We start from the raw sequence: 21,815 nt of genomic DNA on the forward strand, positions 1-21,815 counted from the left end.
GAAAATCTTGGGTGTATTAATATGTTGTGGTAGAAGCTCAACTGAAGGAAATTCTTAAACATCTTGTTTTACTCTCAAAGCAGCCTGTTGAGAGGACTTGTTGGTCAGGTAATAGTGTTGTTGTTGCACATGCTTGTCAGGTTTGGCTGGTGGGAGTTAGGGTTGCCATGTCTGCTTAGGGCTGCTTTTTCTGTAAAATTGCTTTTAAATATTGGTAGGTTGCAGTTTTGGGCTTGTTTCTAAAGTGTAGTTGCTTATTTGAACTTGCTTCCAACTTTTTTTAATTATGGTTCTCATGTCAAGGACCCCCAAATTAATATGTATTTGTCCGGACCCCCCATCTAAAAATATTTTGTACCAGATATGTGTTGTTAGAATGTAATTTTTTTGGGGGGGAAATATGCGACGCAATGTTAGCTTGTAGATCGGCTATTTTCAAATAGCAAATCTATATAGGTTTACAAGTTTGACCCAGTCGCTTCTTTTGGGCTTGTTTTCATAGACCTGGTTAATGTTTCCTCTCGCAAAATCTGGCAACGGTGGTGGGAGGTCACAGGGTTGATGAAACCTCTCACACAGTCGGTGCCTTCTAACAGAAGTGTGAAGTGGAGAGCTAACTAGCTAGCCTAGCTGTGTGTGTACACAGAGGTGTGAAGTGGAACCCTGCAGATGAAAGCACACACAAAGTGTTTCCTGATGGACCTTCCTCTACAGTTCAGTAAACTGTGATTATTCACTGAATTGAAAGAAAATCCCCCCCCCCCCACCCCCTGTAGATGGTCCTCATCGGTGCTATAGCGACTCCTACTGGTTGGTTCGGGGCCCTTGTTCAGCAGGGAGGGAAAACTGGTGATAATGGTGTGTGAACCTCCTCATACGTTACGATCTCCTGGTGAAACTCCTCACTGGCCCGTGAAAAGATGACACGGGTGACACCATCATGTGTGTGTCAGAGGAGACATGAGTATGTTCTCTCTGCACTTGGAGCACAAACTGTGGGTCAGGACCCCAACTTGTGTCACGGCACGGGAGGAGATATCTTATTATTGGCAGTGGTGGAAAAAGGACTCAAATGTTTTACTTAGGTAAAAGTATCAATATTGCGATGTAGAAATACTCTGTTACAAGTTAAAGTCCGGAATTCCAAATTTACTTGAGTAAAAGTCCAAAAGTATTGGTATCAAAATGTACCAAAAGTAAAAGTACTCATTATGCAGAATGTCCCATTTCACAAGTTTTCAAAAATACATCTTTTGAAAATAGCAGATCTGCAAGCTCACAATGTGTTGCATCGCGACGCATTGTGAGCTTGTAGATCGGCTATTTTCAAATGGCCGAAATGTATGTAGAAAAGACTTCAATAAAACAAGATCCTAAATGGATGAAAGTGAGTGCTGGTAGTCTTTTCAAAGAAACCGAAATGTATATAGGGCTGAACCTAAGTGGTTAATGCATGTTTTGTAATAATAATCAAAATCTACAAAGTAACAAGTAACTAAAGTTTTCAAATAAGTGTAGTTGAGTAAAAGCACAATATTTGCCTCCGAGATGTAGTGGAGTAGAAGTAAAAATACTGAAAATTGGAAACACTCCACTAAAGTAAAAAATACCTCAGAATTGTACTTAAGTACAGTACTTGAGTAAATGTACTAATAGCACAATTAAAGATGTTAATTGACAACATATTGATTAAATACAGAGGAGGTTCTCCATTGCCTCCTCCATTGAGAGAGGGCTATGGGAAATAATGTCTGATTTTTCTTTTGGGTTTGAGTTTTTTAACCCAGTAGTTCTCAAACTGTTCAGTGCCAAGGACCCCCAAATGTATATATATTTGGCCGAGGACCCCCATCTGAAAAGGTCAAAATTGTTCAAACTTTTTAGATATTTTTCAAATAGCCTTTCAAATATTTTCAAAAAAAGCTGCTGTGAGCTTGTGGATAAAGTGGCTAAAATGATTGTGACGCTAATATATGAACTGCTTTTGCTGGGGACCCCCTGGATCCCACTTTGAGAACCACTGTTTTAACCACCTGAACTCCAGCATTCATTGTCTGGGGGCGGAACTTTAACCAAGAATTGCACATCTACTAACTAGCTCACAAGCTTGTAGCCTCGATCTCCAGGCTTTTATTGCTTAGTTTTGCTAAAAAATAAAAGCCTGGCCCAACTATAGCCTGTACTGGGTATGAGGAAGTGTTTCATTTCCCAACCAACCAGAGTGCAGTGGGCGTCGCTCGTAATGTTGTGTTAACGGGGCGGGGGTTGACGGACAGATCGGTGAACCAATGGGATCAGGCGCCGTCTCTCGCCGGCTCTATACACACGCCCCTTTATACACGAAATCAGGAGGGTTGCAGCAGGCTAACAAGCTTGTGGATCGGCAATTTTTGGCAAAGAGCTTTGGTGCAGATCAGTGGTTTTCAACCCTTTTCATATCAAGGTCCATTATTTACTGGGCGTTTCAGCCGCGGAACCACCATTTGATGAGATTTATAGACTCTCAGACCCAAGACTTTTGTTTTGTTATCGTTGGACACGATCGTGTCCACAATTCCATGCTGTGTTGATGTTGGTACCATAGGAGAGATGACAGGCCAACTTTGATCAAAATATCAATTATTTAATTAAGTAATGCAGATGTTTAACAATAATGTAACTCTTTGAGAGCGTAAAATGAAACCAAATGGACCCGTAAGGGTCCATTTGGTTTCATTTTACTCTCTCAAAGAGTTAAAGATCTATAAGGGTCCATTTGGTTACCAACTCTCCATCATTTAGCTGGGGACCACCTGGAACCAGCCTCAAGGTTGAGAACCACTGGTGTAGACGGTCCAAGTAGAGAGCCAACTCAACTTGGGTCCAGTTTATTAAGTCAAGAGGGTTTAAGTGGATAATTGATTGGAGCATGCAAGTATGTCTCCATGGTCAAAGGCCAATAGTATTAGAGCCTGCACAATCTGGACTCTGCTGTCCATACAGAGGCATACAGCACATAGGCTACAGTTGGCCATATTATGGCCACCAATAGGCTTAATGTTGCTGAATACATTTGTAATGTCGTTGCCGTGTCGGGCAGAAACCTCTTGTCTACATGTTTTGACTTTGAACAGATCTGCTACTTTTGCCGTTTTTGAATTTGAATCCTGAAAAGTTACAGTTTTGAACATATGATGTTTTCCACCTGACAGAGACGATATGTAATCTGAAGATTAACCTGATAGATTTCCCAGATATTCGTTTTCTCTGACATTGTTAAAAGTAGAGAATCATCAGACGAAGTAATGAAAATAAACCCACTGCAATGAGTAATTTACTAAAACTGAATGAACTGATAATATTATGATAATTATTATGATGTTTACATGCATGTGTTTATGTACTTTCAAAGAGCGGGCTTTGGTGTGCCTGGAGAAGCTTCTACAAAAACTATCATTTTGCCAGAAGACCTCATGGTGAAAACATGTTGTTTGTGTGTTCTGAGTCACTGAAAAAGATACCAAAAAAAACAAAAAAAACATTGTCTTTGGCCTTTGAGCGCACAAATGCCTTTCCCTTTGTTTATTTACCTTTTAATTATTAAAAACATGGCTTGATGTCGGCGGTCAAACAACGAATCGTAAATGAATGATCATGAATAAATACCGTGTTGGGTTGGATCACATCAAGCATGGATCAGTATTTTCTGGGTCACTCTCTGGTCTACTCTGCAACCTCCCCAGACCAACAGAAACTAAGTATATTTACTGCGCTTGAGTACATTTTTCACTCCACTACATTTCGAATAGAAATATTGTACTTTCGACTTCACTATATTTCTAGGAAGAGACTCTTGGCACCCAAACGTACAAATACAAATATATTATGAATTAACCACTTAAGCCCTATTTCAAATCGTTGTGAGCTTGTAGATCCTTTTTTTTTTTCTTTTTTCAAAACGGCAATGCAGTAAAAAAATAAAAAATAAATGTACTTCGTTATTTGTACTTTTGATTACTTAGTGTCCACCAACACTGGTTGTCTGCCAGTGGCAGAGACCTCTCGGCACACATGAAGAGAAAGTTGGCAGCGTGACAAAATCTCCTGCCCGCGGCGGCCCCTGCCGCAGTCGTGCCTCCTCCTGCGTAGTCATTTTATCGACTGGACTGGAAATGAGAGCACGTATCAAGGTGAAACGTGAGGGAGCCAATGATGACACCATCCAGGTCACTGGGAGAGACGGACTGCCAGGTCACTGTCCTGTGGTGCGTGGGCTGTTAACCCAAACATGTATTGAAACCCACATTTAGAACCTTTTACGTGAGGCAGGTTTTTTATACGTTAACCCATTAAGGCCTGAGTCCGATTCTTAAAATGTTTTCTAAATCCAAAGTTTTTTGAAAAAAATATAAAAAATATTTTTTTCACGATTTTTCAAAAATAGCAGATCTACAAGCTCATAGCGCGGCACTCGGTGCCGCGCTATGAGCTTGTATATCTGCTATTTTTTAATAGCCAATGAAGTCTAAAGTGACACAGATGCGTTCCAGGTATCAGTGGGTTAAAAACATTTTTAGATTTTCAGGCTGATCAGCGCTGATCAGAGCAACGGTCACCAAGTTATGGCCATTCGAAGTGTTAAACACTGCTGTAATGGTGCGTTCACACGGGAAGATTAAAAGATACAATGATGCAAAAATACACAGCATCTTTGTCGCTGTGTTGCTTTGCATCTGTGGTGCTCAATGCGGTCGCTGACGTCCTCAAACGTGCGGACATCGGAGCTACAGTTGTAGCTTTGTGTCTTTGTATCTGGAAGTTGAACCCAGCTCAACTTGAATTTGTAACTTTGTATCTTTGTCGCTATAGAGCTACAGCTACAAACGTCGGATGTATCTTTGTATCTTCATGTCGCTGGTTTCCATAAAAAATGAATGGTAGCATGTACTGTATCTTTTAATCTGCCCGTGTGAACGCACCATAACACTGCTGTAGTGCCCCATATGTGTGTAGTTTAGTTTTTTTTGGTGTGACTATTGTCATGGCAGACCCCTGAAACGCATTTGTTACAAATAACATTTATTATATTATTTTGATTGTTATTATTATTTGTGCCATGTTTGGTGAGGATTGGAGAAACGGTGTTCCTGAGGCCCCTAGGGGCCACACTTGGCCACACTTGGCCCCTGGTGTTGCTATTCTGATGGCCGACCCCCTAAACGGTGTTTGTGGCACGTTTGATTTGAAGCCATATCGCCCAGCAGGCCTTAGTGAAAGGTGAGGTGATGAAGGTCACTGGGGCGAGAGGAGGAGGAGGAGGAGGACGGTATAGGGTAGACTGGCAGGTCGTTGTCACAGTGATCATGTAGGGTATAGGGTTGGTGACCCGCCGCCCCGCGGAGGCCCATGGACCTGCAACAGCGTCTACATCCAGCCCTGTTTCCATTTATTTGTCCGGCTTCTACACAGAGAATCGGCGTCTCTATCTGTCACTGTGTTTGTATATGTGCCGTCAAGCTCTGAGTGATACACTGCTGTCTTTGTTGTGTGCTGGGAAAGAGCTGGCAAGTTTTGGATCTGTGCGTGACTGTGCGCGTGAGAGAGTGTGTGTGTGTGTGTGTGTGTGTGTGTGTGTGTGTGTGTGGATTTCTATAGTTGTGTGAGGGTCGAATGTCCTCACACACAAGTATTGTTTAGATTTTGAGAAATAGACATTGTGCGGACAATTTCCCTGGTCCCCACAAGAGACATGGCTATTTTGACGATGAAAACAAATTGTTTTAGAGTTAGGTTTACTATTAAGAAAAGATTGGGGTTAGTGTTAGGATTGGGCATGTAGAGGTCAGGTTTAGGGTTTAGGGTTGGAGTTACTGCCGGATTCATACTTAGTTGCACACTGGTACTCAGGGGTTTTAGGGTGTGTCACTAGTATAGTGTGGACTACCTATCGGTCGGGCTATTTGTTCTCCAGGATTTTGGAAACGCATAACATTATTCTCACGCACACTCTCACACACGCACACACACACTCACACTCACACGGCAGGGTCAGGGGTTTTGGCACAGATCTAATGCACACAAGGCCACGCAGTAATGTACGTAAGCTGTGGTGGACAGTAACTAAGTACCTTTACTTGAGTACTGTATTTAAATTGTTCTTTTGTTGTAGTTTACTTGAGTATTTGTATTTTTGGATACTCACTGTATGACTCACTCCACTACATTTCAAAGACAAATATTGTACTTTTGACTCCACTACATTTCTAGTAAGGGAGAAATTATGAATTAACCATTTAAGCCCTATTTCAAATACATGTATAGTGAAAATAACAGATCCACAAGCTCACAACAAAAGTTGTTTTAAATGCATGTACTTTTGAACGCTTAAGTATTTTCTAAGAGCTCCAGTACTTTAATTCAAGTTTCGACAGAGCAACTTTCACTTGTAGTTGAGCCAATATTTGACTAGGAGTATCTATACTTCTAGACTCGAGTGTTGGAATTGAGTACTTTGTCCACCAGTATTGCTCACTCACACGTCAGGGTTATTTCTTTTGGCACAGATCAGACGCTCAGTCGCTCACACAGGCATGCGGTAATGTACGCATGGATTAAAGTTCTCAGTCGCCACAACTTATTTCAGTCATCTGGATTCCACAGAAGCCAGCATGTCCTCTATGGAAGCATGTCATGCACCGCAAATAACCGATCTACAAGCTCACAACACGTGCGACGTGTTGTGAGCTTGTATATCGGCTATTGGTTATTTTAAGATGAGAGCAGTGGTGGAAAGTAACTAAGTACATTTACTTAAGTACTGTACTACTCTTAAGTACAATTTTGAGGTTCTTGTACGATACTAGTATATTTCCAATTTCCAATACTTTTACTTCTACTCCACAACATATCGGATCCAAATATTGTACTTTTACTCCACTACATTTATTTGAAAACTGTAATTACTAGTTGCTTTGTAGATTTTGATTATTATTACTAAACACAATAGCTGATCTACTGTACAAGCTCACAATGCGTCGCATCGCGATGCATTTTGAGCTTGTAGATCGGCTTGTAGATCGGCTATACGCGTCGCATCGTGACCCATTGTGAGCTTGTAGATCTGCTATTTCAAAAGATTTGTACATTTTTTTATTTGTGAAATGGTACATTCTGTATAATGAGTCCTTTTGCTTTTGTATTTTAAGTATATTTTGATACCAATCAAATTGTACTTTTACTCAAGTAAATTTAGATTTCCGGACTTTTACTTGTAACTGAGTATTTCTACATTGCAGTATTGATACTTTCACTTCAGTAAAACATTTGAGTACTTTTTCCACCACTCTTTATGTAGAACAGCAGGAACAGGTTTAGAATGATGATACCTAAACATCATTCTAATAAGCAAAATGTTTCGGTCATGAGATTTTATGTTTGCTCTCTTCCACGTGTGCGTGAGCTGTGTGGACGAGGCCTCTGGAACACACGGGGCCTGAGATGAATACACTTTTAATTACACTTCAGTGAAAGGTAAACATTCTTGGTACAGCAGCTGCGACTTGGACTTCCACCAGCAGCCCTCGGTACAGTACACTCAGTCTAGAGTCTACAGGGAGAGGAACATGTGCGTACGCACGCACTAGTGTCACACTTGCGTGTGCACACACACACACACACACACACACACACACCCACACCCACACACGTAGACACACTAACGATGACGACTTTATGCACGCAATGTATCTTAGCAGAAGATGATATATTACACTGTACCTGTACAGGCCATACAGGCTTGTAATATGAATTAACATATAATGTCCAAAACGCATATTTCTAACATCACACATTATTCTCTCTCTCTCTCTCCCTCTCTCTCTCTCTCCCTCTCTCCCTCTCTCCCTCTCTCTCCCTGTCTACAACTCTCTTTCAATCTCCTCCCTCTCTCCCTCCCCACCTCTATTCTGTGAAGTACATTGAACTGCACTTGATGTATGAAATGTGCTATATAAATAAACTTTGATTGATTGACCTCTCTCTCTCTCTCTCTCTCTCTCTCTCTCTCTCTCTCAGACTACCTGGCGAAGCACGGTCGTCTCAGTGAGCTGGAGGCCAGGAGGAAGTTCTGGCAGATCCTGTCGGCGGTGGAGTACTGTCACAACCGCAACATCGTGCACCGAGACCTGAAGGCTGAGAACCTGCTGCTGGACGGACACATGAACATCAAGATAGCAGGTATGTAATCGGAACGACATTAATCATTAATGACAACAAAGGCCAGCCAATAGGAACGCAGAGGGGTCGGGGCTTAAGCAATTACAGGCCGTCTGAGAGGCGAACAGCGTTTTACTATCGCTTCGCAGTAGCCTCGCCCAGTAGCCTCGCTGTAGACTTCGCAGTAGCCTCGCCCAGCCCCTGGGCGGGGGCTTCTTTCGCTTCTTTCTCGTGAGCCACGAGAAAGGCAATTAACCACATGAAAATAGGCAAACATTTGGGAGAAATAGCCCTGATCTACAGATTGGCTATGTTTTGCTTTTCAACGTACAACAAAGTATGTAGGGTGTAAGTGGGTTAAATAAGAACCCCTGTAAGCCCTTAAGATAACTGTCTGATAAGTAAATCTGCAGTGTTCATTTAACTCATTTAACTTAAAAAATGCAATATTCTTTATTCTTCATTCTTTCGGATCCCCATTAGCTGCCACAAGTATCAGCTACTCTTCCTGGGGTCCACAACAAACATGCCAATACATATCACATATAACACAACATGATGAAAACATGTACAGTCTTACTAAAAACATTTTCAAGACAGTAAAAGTCAAGCAAAATTGACCAGAAACTCTTCAGATTCTGCCGAGTGGCCTCAGCATGGAAGGGTTTTTGTCGTTGATCCGCGGCCTTCCTTGAGCTCAGCCCTGGCGGAGCTGAGAAATGTCTTAACTAGCTGTCCAGCCTATTATCACGGTGTTGACATGTGTCCACACACAGGCTGTTAGCTGGCTGCTCCAGTAGACTGCAAGATGAGTCTCACCTCGACTCCAAAACCGAGTCTTTAACCTTTTAAAACGCAGTGGAGGAGAGTTCCCCATCCCCCCTCCCTCCCTCAGTGGGACTGCCATTTTTGAATACTTTATTCGTCAGAAATATAAACAGCATGTGGTACAGTCAGACATAAAGGCTAAAAGGATGTGTGTGTGTGTGTGTGTGTGTGTGTGTGTGTGTGTGTGTGTGTGTGTGTGTGTGTGTGTGTGTGTGTGTGTGTGTGTGTGTGTGTGTGTGTGTGTGTGTGTGTGTGTGTGTGTGTGTGTGTGTGTGTGTGTGTGTGTGTGTGTGTGTGTGTGTGTGTGTGTGTGTGTTTGTTTGAGCGTTAATGCTCACAGTGAGTTAACTGGCTGTAAATTTGAGCCAATCTGCGATTCAGTAATACTGGTCTGCACACATTAGAGGATAAACTTGCTACAATAGTATCAGTGACAGGATTAATGTTTAATGAAACCACTAACACATGACCGTATTGTCTATGGCTTTGCTTTCTCCCTGGTATTTAAATACCAGCATGAATAAAGGGTGAAAGTAAAAGAAATGGGTTATCTGTTCTGCTCCAAAACGTGTTAACAAGCTACAGTATAGCCATTGTTGAACATAATCCACTGTTCATTTCTCTTGGCACTTGAGAGTACACTTTGTATTGTGATTGCTGCGACTGAACCGACTGAGAAGTGCAGTGATCTCTTCAGGATGTGAGTTGGTACATTTTGTTGTGGTTCTTTGGCACGAACCAAACAACGCAAGGTGGTGAGATCAGCCCCGTTTTAACCCATAGATCTGGTAGATCTATGGGTTCAATTTGGAAGCATTGTGAGCTGGTTAGATCTGCATTTTTTTTTTTGCTACGTTCACCTACGTAGTATTTGTGGCCAATGTTTCTCCTATTATGACATGCCCAGAACACTAGGTTCCATGTGGTTAAGAATTACTATGATGGTTCATCTGTCCAACACTCCCAAACAAGTTACCTAAAAAGATACTGGCTGACTTGCCATGGGATTGGCTTTACACCTTTAATGCTACCCTGGATACAAGATATCGTCTCTGTCGGATGGAAACCATGTCCAAAACTGTCACTTTTCAGGATTCAAAAAAAAAAATGGCAAAAGTAGCAGATCTACAAGCTTCGCGCCGTGTTTCGAGCTTGTGGATCTGTTACTTTTGATACTTTTGTGTGACGCTGTGTTATGATCAAATAGGGCATTCATTTACACAAAAAGTATTTTTTTTTTTTTATCGTTCATTAATCAAGTTTGAAATGATGGTGATATTGATTTGAACTGGCATCGCCCAGCCCTAGTTAGAAGAATTTAAGGAAGGGCTGTGGGTATTTAGCTGTGAATGGGGTGATCGTTTTAGTCCGGTTATCGTCATTTGGAGACAGGTTATTTTGTCTAAGACGATGGGAACGTTTTGTGGTGAAGAAGATGGGGAAAAGATATTGAAGTCGTCAGGTTAAAGCCGGGGGCTCGTTCTCAAAGTGTTTATCAAGTTGGTGGCACAAAACGTTCCCTGCCAGCCTCCGGACGGAGTCACCTTGTGGCGGGAACACAGCACATGTAGACAAAGCTGGAGATTTAGATGTTTGGAATGGATGCCACAGAGTCTCAACAGCTAACTTCAGGGGGTTAGATCCAGTGGATGGAGGGTGGGGGGGGATACTGTCCTTAGAGGACCTTAACATTCCAAGCGTACTTTTAGAATGAGGCTCCTCGCCATAAGAAAAAAAAAACTATGAAAGACCGTGTGAAAAATTTACATCCCTGTAAGAATTCCTTAATTCCCACAGTTAGTTATTTTTTTTGAGCAGGGGTTACCAAACTATTTCAGCTCGAGACCGAAAAGGATAAATTCGGTGTCTTTTTATGGATATGTTTTTATTATTATTTTAAGTTTCTGTAATATTTCTTTTTATTTTATTGATTTTTTTCTTTCTTTCTGGAAAAATCCCGAACCATTATGTGTGAATCCCTGTTCTAAAGATAGGCAGATGATAAGAGACTCGCTGGTCTCGTCTTGCGGGTTCGTGCGTGCGACAACCGACGGATAATAAGAAATAAGAGTTTGTCATTGGGGTTTTCTGGTCGGACATGGTTCCATGTTGGCGGTTGACGAGCAGCAGCAGGTGTTATTAGCGCGGTAGTTATCTGACTCACTCCAGGCCAATTATCCACGCTGCAGATTAGATTGGGAGTGTAGGAACAATGGGAACAACATTAACCTGGCTGGTGGTGACAGCATGGAGCCAGGAACAGTCTGTACCTACACTGTACTACCCAGTGTGCTATACCCGCCTAGGGCTGTCACCATTACACATTTAAGTTGACGATTAATTGTCACTCAAATAATCGCGATTAACGGTTTAATTGTGTGTTTGGCATATTGAACATTGGAAACTATGAATAAAAACTTTAAAAAAAAAGGTTTGCCTTTTAGGCTCCATAATAAAACATTGCAGACCTGGGGCAGATATGACAAATAACTGAAATATACAAAGACATTACTGACATATATAATAATATTCAAAATAGTAGAAATAGTTCATCTACAAGCTTACAACGCGTCACAAAGTGACGCGTTGTAAGCTTGTAGATCTGCTATTTCTACTATTTTTGAAAACTGTATGAACAAAAATGTATGAACATTTTTCAACATGGATACGATTATGACGATTATGCAAAATAATTGTGATTATCTCAAATGATTGTGATTAGGCGATTATGTTATAATTGTGACTGTTCACACCCTGTATACGTATAGAATATGTTCTTTAGCATTATGTAACAACACAAATCCTATGTGGGGGCCTGGGGGCAGTGGTGGAAAAAGCACTCATTTTTTTTACTTAAGTAAAAGTATTTTTCTGGTGATAGATGTTTTTATATATATATATTATATATATATTTAGGAGTGAAAGAGTTCTTGACTCTTACTCTTAACAGTACAGTACCTCTCCCGGGTTTTAAACGTGGCAGTGCCGTATCTGACCATAGCGAACCGGCAGAAATAAGAATCCATATCCAGGGAGGAAATAAGTCAACGCTCAGAATCCCGAGTTTTCCTTTCTTAACAGTTCAATTTATTGTCAGAGTTCTTTAGCAATCCATACATTTGGGTCAAATCAATGTATAGCGCGTCTTGTTCATAGAATCTGCTTTATTCTGCTGAACGTGGCATCCGCTTACTTGTCAATCACGGAGCCCCGTTCGCTTCAAACACAAGCCATTATATACCAAAACATTTATTACAGATAACGCTACCTTCTTTCTGTATCAGTCAATCACAAACAAGCCCTGTCGAAACAATAGGCTTGGGCCGCCTTCTTCTCACAGGACACTGAATTAGCATCTGCCTTGATTTGAACACATGACATTATTCCCTTAAACCTTATCTATAAAACTGTGCTTTTCCATATGCTCACATTATAACATTATTATACAACATTTTATTAGCTTTGAAATGAGTCTAAACATTAGCATGTCCGACGTTGTATGAATGATCTATATAATTAAAGTTACTTAAAAGAAAGGCGCTCTTCTCCTGGGTTCCCCCGCTGTTGGAGCTCAGCCCCTCCCTTCTGGAGAGAGCTTCAAAATCCCTTTATCAATGATGTCGTCATTAACCTCGGACTTAGACACAGAATGATAATATTATCCCACTGAAGGGTTTTCCCTCGGCTCTGTTTTACAAAAACGTAGTCCTATCTATCTGTGAATTTTAGAAGAGCCTAGTAAACATTTTATAATGAATCCTGTAGGTTTTACTTATCTCGGCTGGCTTGATTGAAACACAGGCACTCTTGCATAATATTAGAATGCGCTCTGTGGGAACAAAGAGCTCGGCCGGATCCCATGTTTAGGTTCACAGCCACCACTCGCTTCATGACAACTAGGAGGACAAAGGCCATGAAACCCTAGGTATTGTTTCAGATGAGTAACTCAATGCAAATGATCGGGGCACTCAGCTAAAATCCCCCAGCCTGTTTTAATGACTTTAGCCTCCTCCTGTTGGTCCCATTCTGACAAGTTTGTGTTTATAATGTATTAATATCATAGTAATTTCATATTTTACTGTTTCAGTCTTGAATACACCACAGCAGCAGCAGCTGAGTGGAAAAAGTATTCACATGTTGTACTTATGTAGAAGTATCAATGTGGAAATACTCTGTCAAGTAAAAGTCCGGTATTCAAAATGTACTTGAGTAAAAGTGCAAAAGTATTTGCATTCAAATATGCTTAAGTACTGAAAGTAAAAGTACTCATTTTGCAGACTGTCCCATTTCACAAGTTTCCAAATGTATGAAAAAGCTTTGAAAATAGCAGATCTACAAGCTCACAACGCGGCGCAAAGCGACACGTTGTGAGCTTGCAGATCGGCTATTTTCAAACAGCCTAAGTATGCATAGGGCTGAGGTGGGTAATGTATGTTTTGTAATGATAATCAAAATCTACAAAGTAACTTAAGTTTTCAAATAATTGTAGTGGAGTAAAAGTACAATATTTGCCTCTGAGATGTAGTGGAGTAAAAGTATTGAAAATTGGAAATACTCCAGTAAAGTAAAAGTACCAAAAAAAAATACTTAAGTACAGTACTTGAGTAAATGTACTTAGCTACTTTACACCACTGGTAGAGAGAGAGAGGCCGTCTGGGAATAGTAGTCAGGTCAGTGGTTGGACCCCTCGCTACACGCACTGTCTGAGCAAGGCACTTAAGACTTAATTGCTCGCAACGTGCTGCATTAACCCATTCAATCCGGGAACACATCTGTGTCATTTTAGATTGTTGTAGCTATAACCATTATTGTTTACTTTGGCTATTCAAAAAATAGTGAAAATGTGTGCAAATCTTTGAATATATGTTTTTAAGTATCTTTGCTTTTTGGAAAAAAGTTGACCCTCAAAATTATGTGTATTTGGGCGGAGTGCCGCGCTATGAGCTTGTAGATCTGCAATTTTTTGAAAAATTGTGAAAATGTGTGCAAATCTTTGTATATATGTTTTAAAGCGAACATTTTTAAATCAAATCTTTGCTTCTGGGGGGTCCCTGGAACAACATATTGCTATTGAATAGCCAAAGAAATCTAAAATGACAGAGAATGCGTTCCCGGGTTGAATGGGTTAATGGCATCCACTGCTCCTAATGGTTAGGATGAGTAAATACATGCAGAGGAAGGGTTTTATAGGTTCAGAATGTGCAAATGTTCTTGACTTAATAACCCCAACAACAACAACTAATGGGGACGCAAATGGTTTTATTACATTTTTTTTCTATCTCTCACTGCTGTTGCTGCTATGATGACACATGCATTTCCCCTCTGGGATCAATAGACACCCTCCACCCTGGGAGAAACCAGCAGCACGTTTTCCTTTCTTTTTTTTCAAAGGCTTCAGTATATACATTATAGAAAAGTGTCTCTGTTTGCCCCAGAAAAAGTATCTTAAAGATGGAGTGCCATGATATTTTTCAACCCTAAAACCTGATCATAAGGTATTATTATTATGTAAGGATTTTTTTCAACAAAAAAAAAGTGTACAGTAAGTGTTAAAATGTTGTTTTTATGTAGACACACCCACCAGTGCATTAAGTATACCTGGTTCTCACCTTAGCACCTCCTCCACCACCTTAGCACCACCCACCTGTCCTAGTCCCTCCTCCTCCTCATGCCCACACCTGTTGTGTTATGATAATGAGGGGGAGGGTGTGGGCTTTGTGATGTCACTAAAGCGCTGTTTCTCTATTGGCACATTTGACCCTCAAGGTTTCAGCCTCCAGGAAAAAACTCCAAATAGTCAGAGAAGACATAAAACACCATAAAAACACCACCGGGGGGCTTAATGAAGTTCTATCAACCTCATAGACACATGAAAAACAGAAAAAGTGCAAAAACATGGCACCACCTCTTTAACGTCTTACGTTTTCATTGCCGTCTGGCGGAAAGCCGTTACTCATATTTAAAAAAAAAAGGCAAATCTGCAAGCGCACGAAAACGAGCTCTGTAGATCTGCTTTTCGAGCTCTTTTTGCTACTTTTGCGCAACACTGGCATACGATACGACAAAGTACGGTATAAAATAGGGCATTGATTTAAAGAAAGAAGGGGAACAATGAAATACAGAGTCAGAGATACAAGGTTTGTGCACAGAAAGGGAAATATCTCTGTATGTCGATACCGATATATAAACCCTTTTCCTCGTCCTGGATCAGTCTGGACAGTTGCGTAGACACAGGCATTTAAACCATTCAATCCGGGAACGCATCTCTGTCATTTTAGATTTCTTTGGCTATTCAAAAATATCAGATATACAAGCTCCGAGTGACGTGCTATGAGCTTGTAGATCTACTATTTTAGAATAATCATGAAAATGTGTGCAAATCTTTGAATACATATTATTTTTAAAGCAAACATTTGTAAAATATTTTATTCCAGGCCCCCTCCCCCAGAAGCAAAGTTTTCAGTTACAAATGTTGGCTTTACAAAATATATATTCAAAGATTTGCACAAGCTTTCACAATTTCTTTAAAAAAAATAGCGCATCTACAAGCTCATAGCGCGACACTCGGTATGTATACATGTATAATCTGCTATTTTTGAATAGCCCAAATAAATCTAAAGTGACACTTTAGATGCGTTCCCGGGTTGAACGGGTTAATATTCCAACCTCCAACGCACGCAAGCCTCTCAGACAGAGGAGGGGAGTGGAGACCCCACCCCCCCCCCCCCCCTCACCCCGCCCTGCGGCTGGCTGGCTGGATGGCAGCCTGCGGAACGGGGAGGCTGAGCCCAGCAGCAAGCTAGTCAGTTAGTCGGTCAAAGAAAGGTCACTGCAGTGATGGGCAGAGGAGAGAGAGAAAGGTGGGGAGAGTTTGGAGCCAACGGCCCCGTATACACCCTTTATATTTACACTTCAAAGAAGCCCCCCCCCCCTTCAAGTACAAACGGACAGAGAAAGAGAGCGAGATAGAGAGGGGGGCGGGGTAGGTAACAATCAGTGCTTCTCCACCGTTTCTGGATCAGGGTCCACTTGAACATATGAAAAGCGTTCTGACCACTTAACACGGCTGGCAGCCCGGTCACATCATTTTCAGAGCATCGATTGTTGGTTTCAATCAACGATAACTCATTTTTCAAGGTTTAAAAAGAAAACGTAATATGAAGGGTTGTTTCTGGTCAGTAGGGATGTGTCAAAGTGACCAAAAAGAAATGTGATTACTATAATTGTACTAATAACGATTATTTGAATATTACTCACATTATTCGAATATTCGACCACGCCCCGCCTAAATAAAAACACATATATTTAATATATATATAATAAAAATCGAATGTTAAAAAATATTATATATATATTATATAGTGTATATATTATATTTTTTAACATTCGATTTTTATCCCAAAAACGATTATTCGATTATTCTGATCCATCCCTACTTGTCAGAAGAGGTGAGGATGAAACGGGGAGGGAGGGGGGGGGGTTATGATCATGGAGACAGTAGAGGTGTGACAATTAATCGATTTCATAGATTATAAAAAAAAACTATCAATAATTTAGTAAAACAATCGATTAATAATTGATCCCTATTTTGCTTTTGGGGATGTCATTCTAAGCCAAAAAAAAAAAAGTGACAATAACTGATCTGTGGTCTCTAAGGTCACAACGTTGTGAGCTTGTACTGTAGCTTGGCTATTTTCACTATTTTTGCACAACGCTGCTGTTGTGTGATGAAGTATAAAATAACGCTTAACCCATTAAGACCTGAGGTGATTCTTAAAAATGTTTTCTAAATCCTAACAGTTTTTTGAAAAAAATAAAATAAGTTTTTTTCAAGATTTTTCTAAAATAGCAGATCTACAAGTTCATAGCGCGGCACTCGGTGCCGCGCTATGAGCTTGTATATCTGCTATTTTTGAATAGCCTAAAGAAATCTAAAGTGACACAGATGCGTTCCAGGTATCAATGGGTTAAGTGGATAATCGTTCCGTTGATATACGATAGATATAAAGGAAAAATAATGGATGGTTGCAGGCTGCAGCCCTTTTGGAGAGTGAGGGAATTGCTCTATGAAATCCTCTCCGAAAAATACAACACAACAGAACAATCACTCCACCGGTGTATTCCACCGGGACACATTTAGGCTAATAATATGCTAATACTTGCATGTGCGTGTGTTCACACACACACACACACACACACACACACACACACACACACCGCCCATGGTGCTGAGCGGTGCTTAGCGTAGCCAGCAGCGTGCCGGGGTGGTTTGACGTCAACATCTCTGCTCAGTATTCAGCTCCATGAAGTGGGTCACAGCATCTGACGATAAACCCACTGCTCCACTCCTCTTCTCTCCTCCTGTCTTCTCTCCTCCTCTCCTCCTCTCCTATACTGTCATCTCCTCTCTTGTCTCCTCTCCCAAGCCCACCTCTAATGTCACCTCCTCCCCTGTGATATAATACTGCTGTGTCCTTTAACCACATACAGCAGCGTCCCATTCTGGGGCAAACATTCTGCGAAAATAGCCGATCTGCAAGCTTACGTGTCGGCTTGCAGATCGGCTATATTCAGCGAAGACATTTGGTGTAGAGGGGAAAAGGGGAAGGGACCAAGTATAGCCCCCTGAAAACCCTATGTCATGATAATAATAATAATATCTCAAATGTTTATAGCGCTTTTCTAAGTACCCAAAGACGCTTTACATGGGGGGGAGGAGAAAACATCATATAATATATACCCCGGTCAACAAAGTATCGGGGGTTTAAAGTGGTTTCAATCTTTTCTCACAGGGAGCAATTGACTCGCCTAGTAATTCATTTTCACTGAAAGGCGAGCGGGCAGGTGGGGAGGCGCGGGTGCAATGTTGACAGGCGTAGCGACAAGCGGGCACAATCCCATGAAACCGACGCGTTCGTGCTCGTGCTCACACGCACGCGCGAGCGAGCACACCTGCCTGCTGCTGGAGTTGAAGTGTGTTGAAGGCGCAGCCGCTTGTCTATGCTCATAGGAGGAGCACAGTGCAGCCCCGCATGCAGAACCATGCCAGTTCACAGGCATATGGTGTTGCTGCTCATGTGAGAAAGACCTTTACTCTGTCACCTGCCTCTACGTGCACTGTAGCGCACACACACACACACACACACACACACACACACACACACACACACACACACACACACACACACATTTCCCCCCACTACTAGTGTCAGGTCTCCTGCTGTCTTTGCTACCTGATGTCTGTATCAGCTAACTTAACCCACTAAGACCTGAGGCCCGATTCTACAAAATATCTTCTAAATAGTTCAACAGTTTTTTGAAAAAAAACAACCTATGTTGCTACATCAGTGGTTCTCATACTTTTTCATGTCAAGGACCCCCAAAATGATATGTATTTGGCCGCGGACCTCCAGCTCAAAATGCTTTGTTCCAGGGTTCCCCCCAGAAGCAAAGATTTGAGCTACAAATGTTTGCTTTAGAAATAGTATATATTCAAAGACTTGCACACATTTTCACAATCTTTCAAAAATAGCAGATCTACAAGCTCGCAGCGCGGCACTCGGTGCCGCGCTGCGAGCTTGTAGATCTGCTCTTTTTGAATAGCCAAAGAAATCTAAAATGACACAGACGCGTTCCCCGGTCTTAAAGGGTTAACACAAACTTATGCCAATTATTTCCTCCCCACACACATTTGTGTGTTGTCACTCACTGCTGTTGTGTCCTACCGGCTCACCTGCCGGTGAGGAGCCCCCACCGGGAGGACGCAGACCTCCCGTCTTACTCCTCCCGCCCCAACACTCCTTGCTGACAGGTGCCGCCCCCCCAGCCCGTAGGAGTACAGTACGTGCAGTGACAAATATCACCCTCCCTGTGCCCGCTCGGCTCCAACCGGGGAAACTCCCCTCTATCGGGTGATAAGAAGCGACCTGCTCGCTCCTCATGCATTGAAGCTTGGGCTCTCCCTAGGCTGGCAGAGGGAGAGTAGCGCCCAAGATTACATAGGTAATTGGCTCTGGGTGAAAAAAATATGGGTCACAAAATCGTTGGATAAAAATTATAAAGCAAAAAGAAAAAAAAAAGAGTACGTATAAATACCCTTTGTCGATTAATATTCACATCATAGTAAAGCCTTCGGCGGCTAAGCAGGTAGAGCGGCCGTCTTGGAATCGGAAGGTTTCCGGTTAGATCCCTGGCTCCTCCTCTCTGCGTTTCGAAGTGTCCTTGAGCAAGACACATGATCCCTAACTGCTTCCGGTGAGCAGGTTGGTGGTTTCCTCCACCATCTATGTGTGTGTGTGAATGGATGAAAGTGAAAGACATTATAAAGTGCTTCGGAAAGACTAGAAAGGCGCTATTATAAGTGCAGTCTATTTAGCATTCTGTTTGACGTCATTCTCCTCATCCTCTGCCGGTGTGCAGTTTGAGCAGCGTGCCTGTGGGCATGTGAGTGAGGCCAACACCGCTGCCTCAGATGCCGTCTGAGTAGAGTAGTCGGGATGCGAGTGCATCGTCAGATCCGGGTTCAGTTTTCAAGGGCATAAAAATGATAAAGTAACCGTTTGTTTGGCGATGGAAGGGATATGCAGAGAGTAGTGCTCTGCTCTCTGCTGTCATGTGCATCACAGCAGGAGGGAGGGAGAGAGAGAGAGAGAGGAGTTCTCGCTCAGGACAAAATGTCCATGCATTGTGATGGCATTGACAATGAGACAGAGTAGATACAGTAATGCATTGTTTATGTGCACTATTAGGTTTGTAGAATGAACTGGCATTGCAGTAACATTACATGTTATTCAGTAGGTGATTCATTCCAGTATTAACATGTTATTCAGTAGGTGATTCATTCCAGTATTAACATGTTATTTACTATGTGATGGATTCCAGTATTAACATGTTATTCACTAGGTGATGGATTCCAGTGCATAGTGTTTCACATTGCCTGGAAAGAAAGGAGAAAAGTTTGTGCAGAACAATAGACTCCAGAGAATAATAGACGTGAAGAGAAAAGGAAGTAGAGTGAACTGCATTGGGACTCGGTGTCGGTTGACACCCTAGTACATAACACACAGACAGCGCGCGTGCACACACACAGACAGCGCGCGTGCACACACACACACACACACACACACACACACACACACACACACACTGTGTCTGTCTGCATAATGTCTGTATCTCTCTCACTATCTCTCTCTCTGTATCTCTCATTCTAATTTTTTTTCTCTTTCGCTCCCTCTCTTTCTTTCCATTTTTCTGAATGCCTCCCTCTCTGACTGACTCTCTCTCTTTCTAGTTGTCTACATGTCTCTCTCTCGGGGGATTCATACGCCCTCAGGCTGATCAAAGCATTGAGCTGCTGGATCTGCTGTGGAGACTAAACCAATTCTCTGAAATGATGAGCGTGTGCGTGTGTGTGTGTGTGTGTGTGTGTGTGTGTGTGTGCCTGCGTGCGCAGTGTGTGTACCCACCCTCATTATGTAAGCGAGTGTTTTTTAATCAGCGTTATTGTTTGTTTGGCAATACAGTTTTCTTTTGGTTTTATGTAACTGTTCTGAGCGACTGAAAAAACATGAAGAGGGAACTATACCGAGTCTCTGTTTTTTTCACTTTTTAATTTATTTTCTGTTCTTGCTGCAGTCGTCTGAGCAGGGGCCTTATGACGCCATCATGGGGCCCCATGGATAACAAACTAACACCTCAGGGCTAGGAAGAGCAAGTTCACCCAGACACCACCACCCCCCCCCCCCCCCCAATACAACAGAAAAACAGAGGAACGCAGACATGGGGCCCTATCTTGCCCCGAAACGTTTTAGGCATTTATTAGTATTTTGAAAATAGTGAAAATAGCCGATCTACATGATTCGACATGTTGTGAGCTTGTAGATCGGCTTTTTAAACTATTTTTAAATGTTTTTCAAAATAGAAAGACATGCCAAAAAAGTTTAGGCATGAGGCCCTTTTAAAGATAGCTCTAATACCCCCAACACAACAGAGAGAGAGAGAGAGAGAGAGAGAGAGAGAGAGAGAGAGACCTATTTTAACTGCTAAGACCCCCTGTCAGGCAGAAACCTCTTATCTCCACTTTTCGTAAATGAACGCCCTACTTGATCATCCTACAGCGTCACACAAAAGCATCAAAAGTCGTAGATCCGCAAGCTTGTAGATCTGCTACTTTTTTCCTGAAAAGTAACAGTTTTGAACATAATATGAGGTTTCCACCTGACCGAGTCGATAATGCATTAGGCCACAGACTTCCCAATCTACAACACTGTAAAATCCTCAAGTGTTAGAGCTAACTCTGAGAGAGGGTACACAATGGAACCGGATTCCATTTGGACCACCTGGCTGGTCCCCGGACCGCACGTTGAGAACCATGTGTGCTGCTCAGTGGAGAGAGAGTGAGAGAGAGAGAGCGAGAGAGGTGGGGGTGTTTTGGGGGGTGTTTACTCAAATTGAACGCTGCACACACACACACACACACACACACACACACACACACACACACACTGATAGAAGACAGGGGTCAGCTGGGTGAATGCAGGCACGCACGTTGGCGCACTGTGATTTAGCAATAACCAGATATTACAGCAGCGAGCACCGAGTTGGGTTTTAATGAAAGGCAGACTTTTTCAACTTCTCCGAGGTCTGTGTCTGTGTGTGTGTGCGTGCGTGCGTGCACGTGTGTGTGTGTGTGTGTGTGTGTGTGTGTGTGTGTGTGCGTTTGTATGTTTTGTGTTAACTTCTCTTTTATAAACGGCGGGTTTGCTCCGACGGAGACAAAGTGTGAATTCTTGGCG

The 21,815-nt window shown here is 42.1% G+C and overlaps 1 protein-coding gene across 2 annotated transcripts in view; it reads left to right on the forward strand.

Annotated features, from left to right (window-relative positions):
- sik2b (salt-inducible kinase 2b) overlaps positions 1-21,815 on the forward strand; it is a 122,261-nt gene that overhangs the window by 49,722 nt on the left and 50,724 nt on the right. Inside the window, exon 4 of one of the 2 annotated variants that reach the window (XM_080428448.1) lies at positions 8,053-8,214. In XM_080428448.1, the coding sequence (XP_080284574.1) occupies positions 8,053-8,214 (162 nt within the window). Of the gene's footprint in view, positions 1-8,052; positions 8,215-21,533; positions 21,662-21,815 lie in introns of those variants that run through there. The other variant, XM_080428449.1, reaches the window with a different exon arrangement.

Source organism: Gymnoscopelus braueri (assembly GCF_963280865.1).
Source record: "Gymnoscopelus braueri genome assembly, chromosome: 5".
Classification (NCBI taxonomy): Eukaryota; Metazoa; Chordata; class Actinopteri; order Myctophiformes; family Myctophidae; genus Gymnoscopelus; species Gymnoscopelus braueri.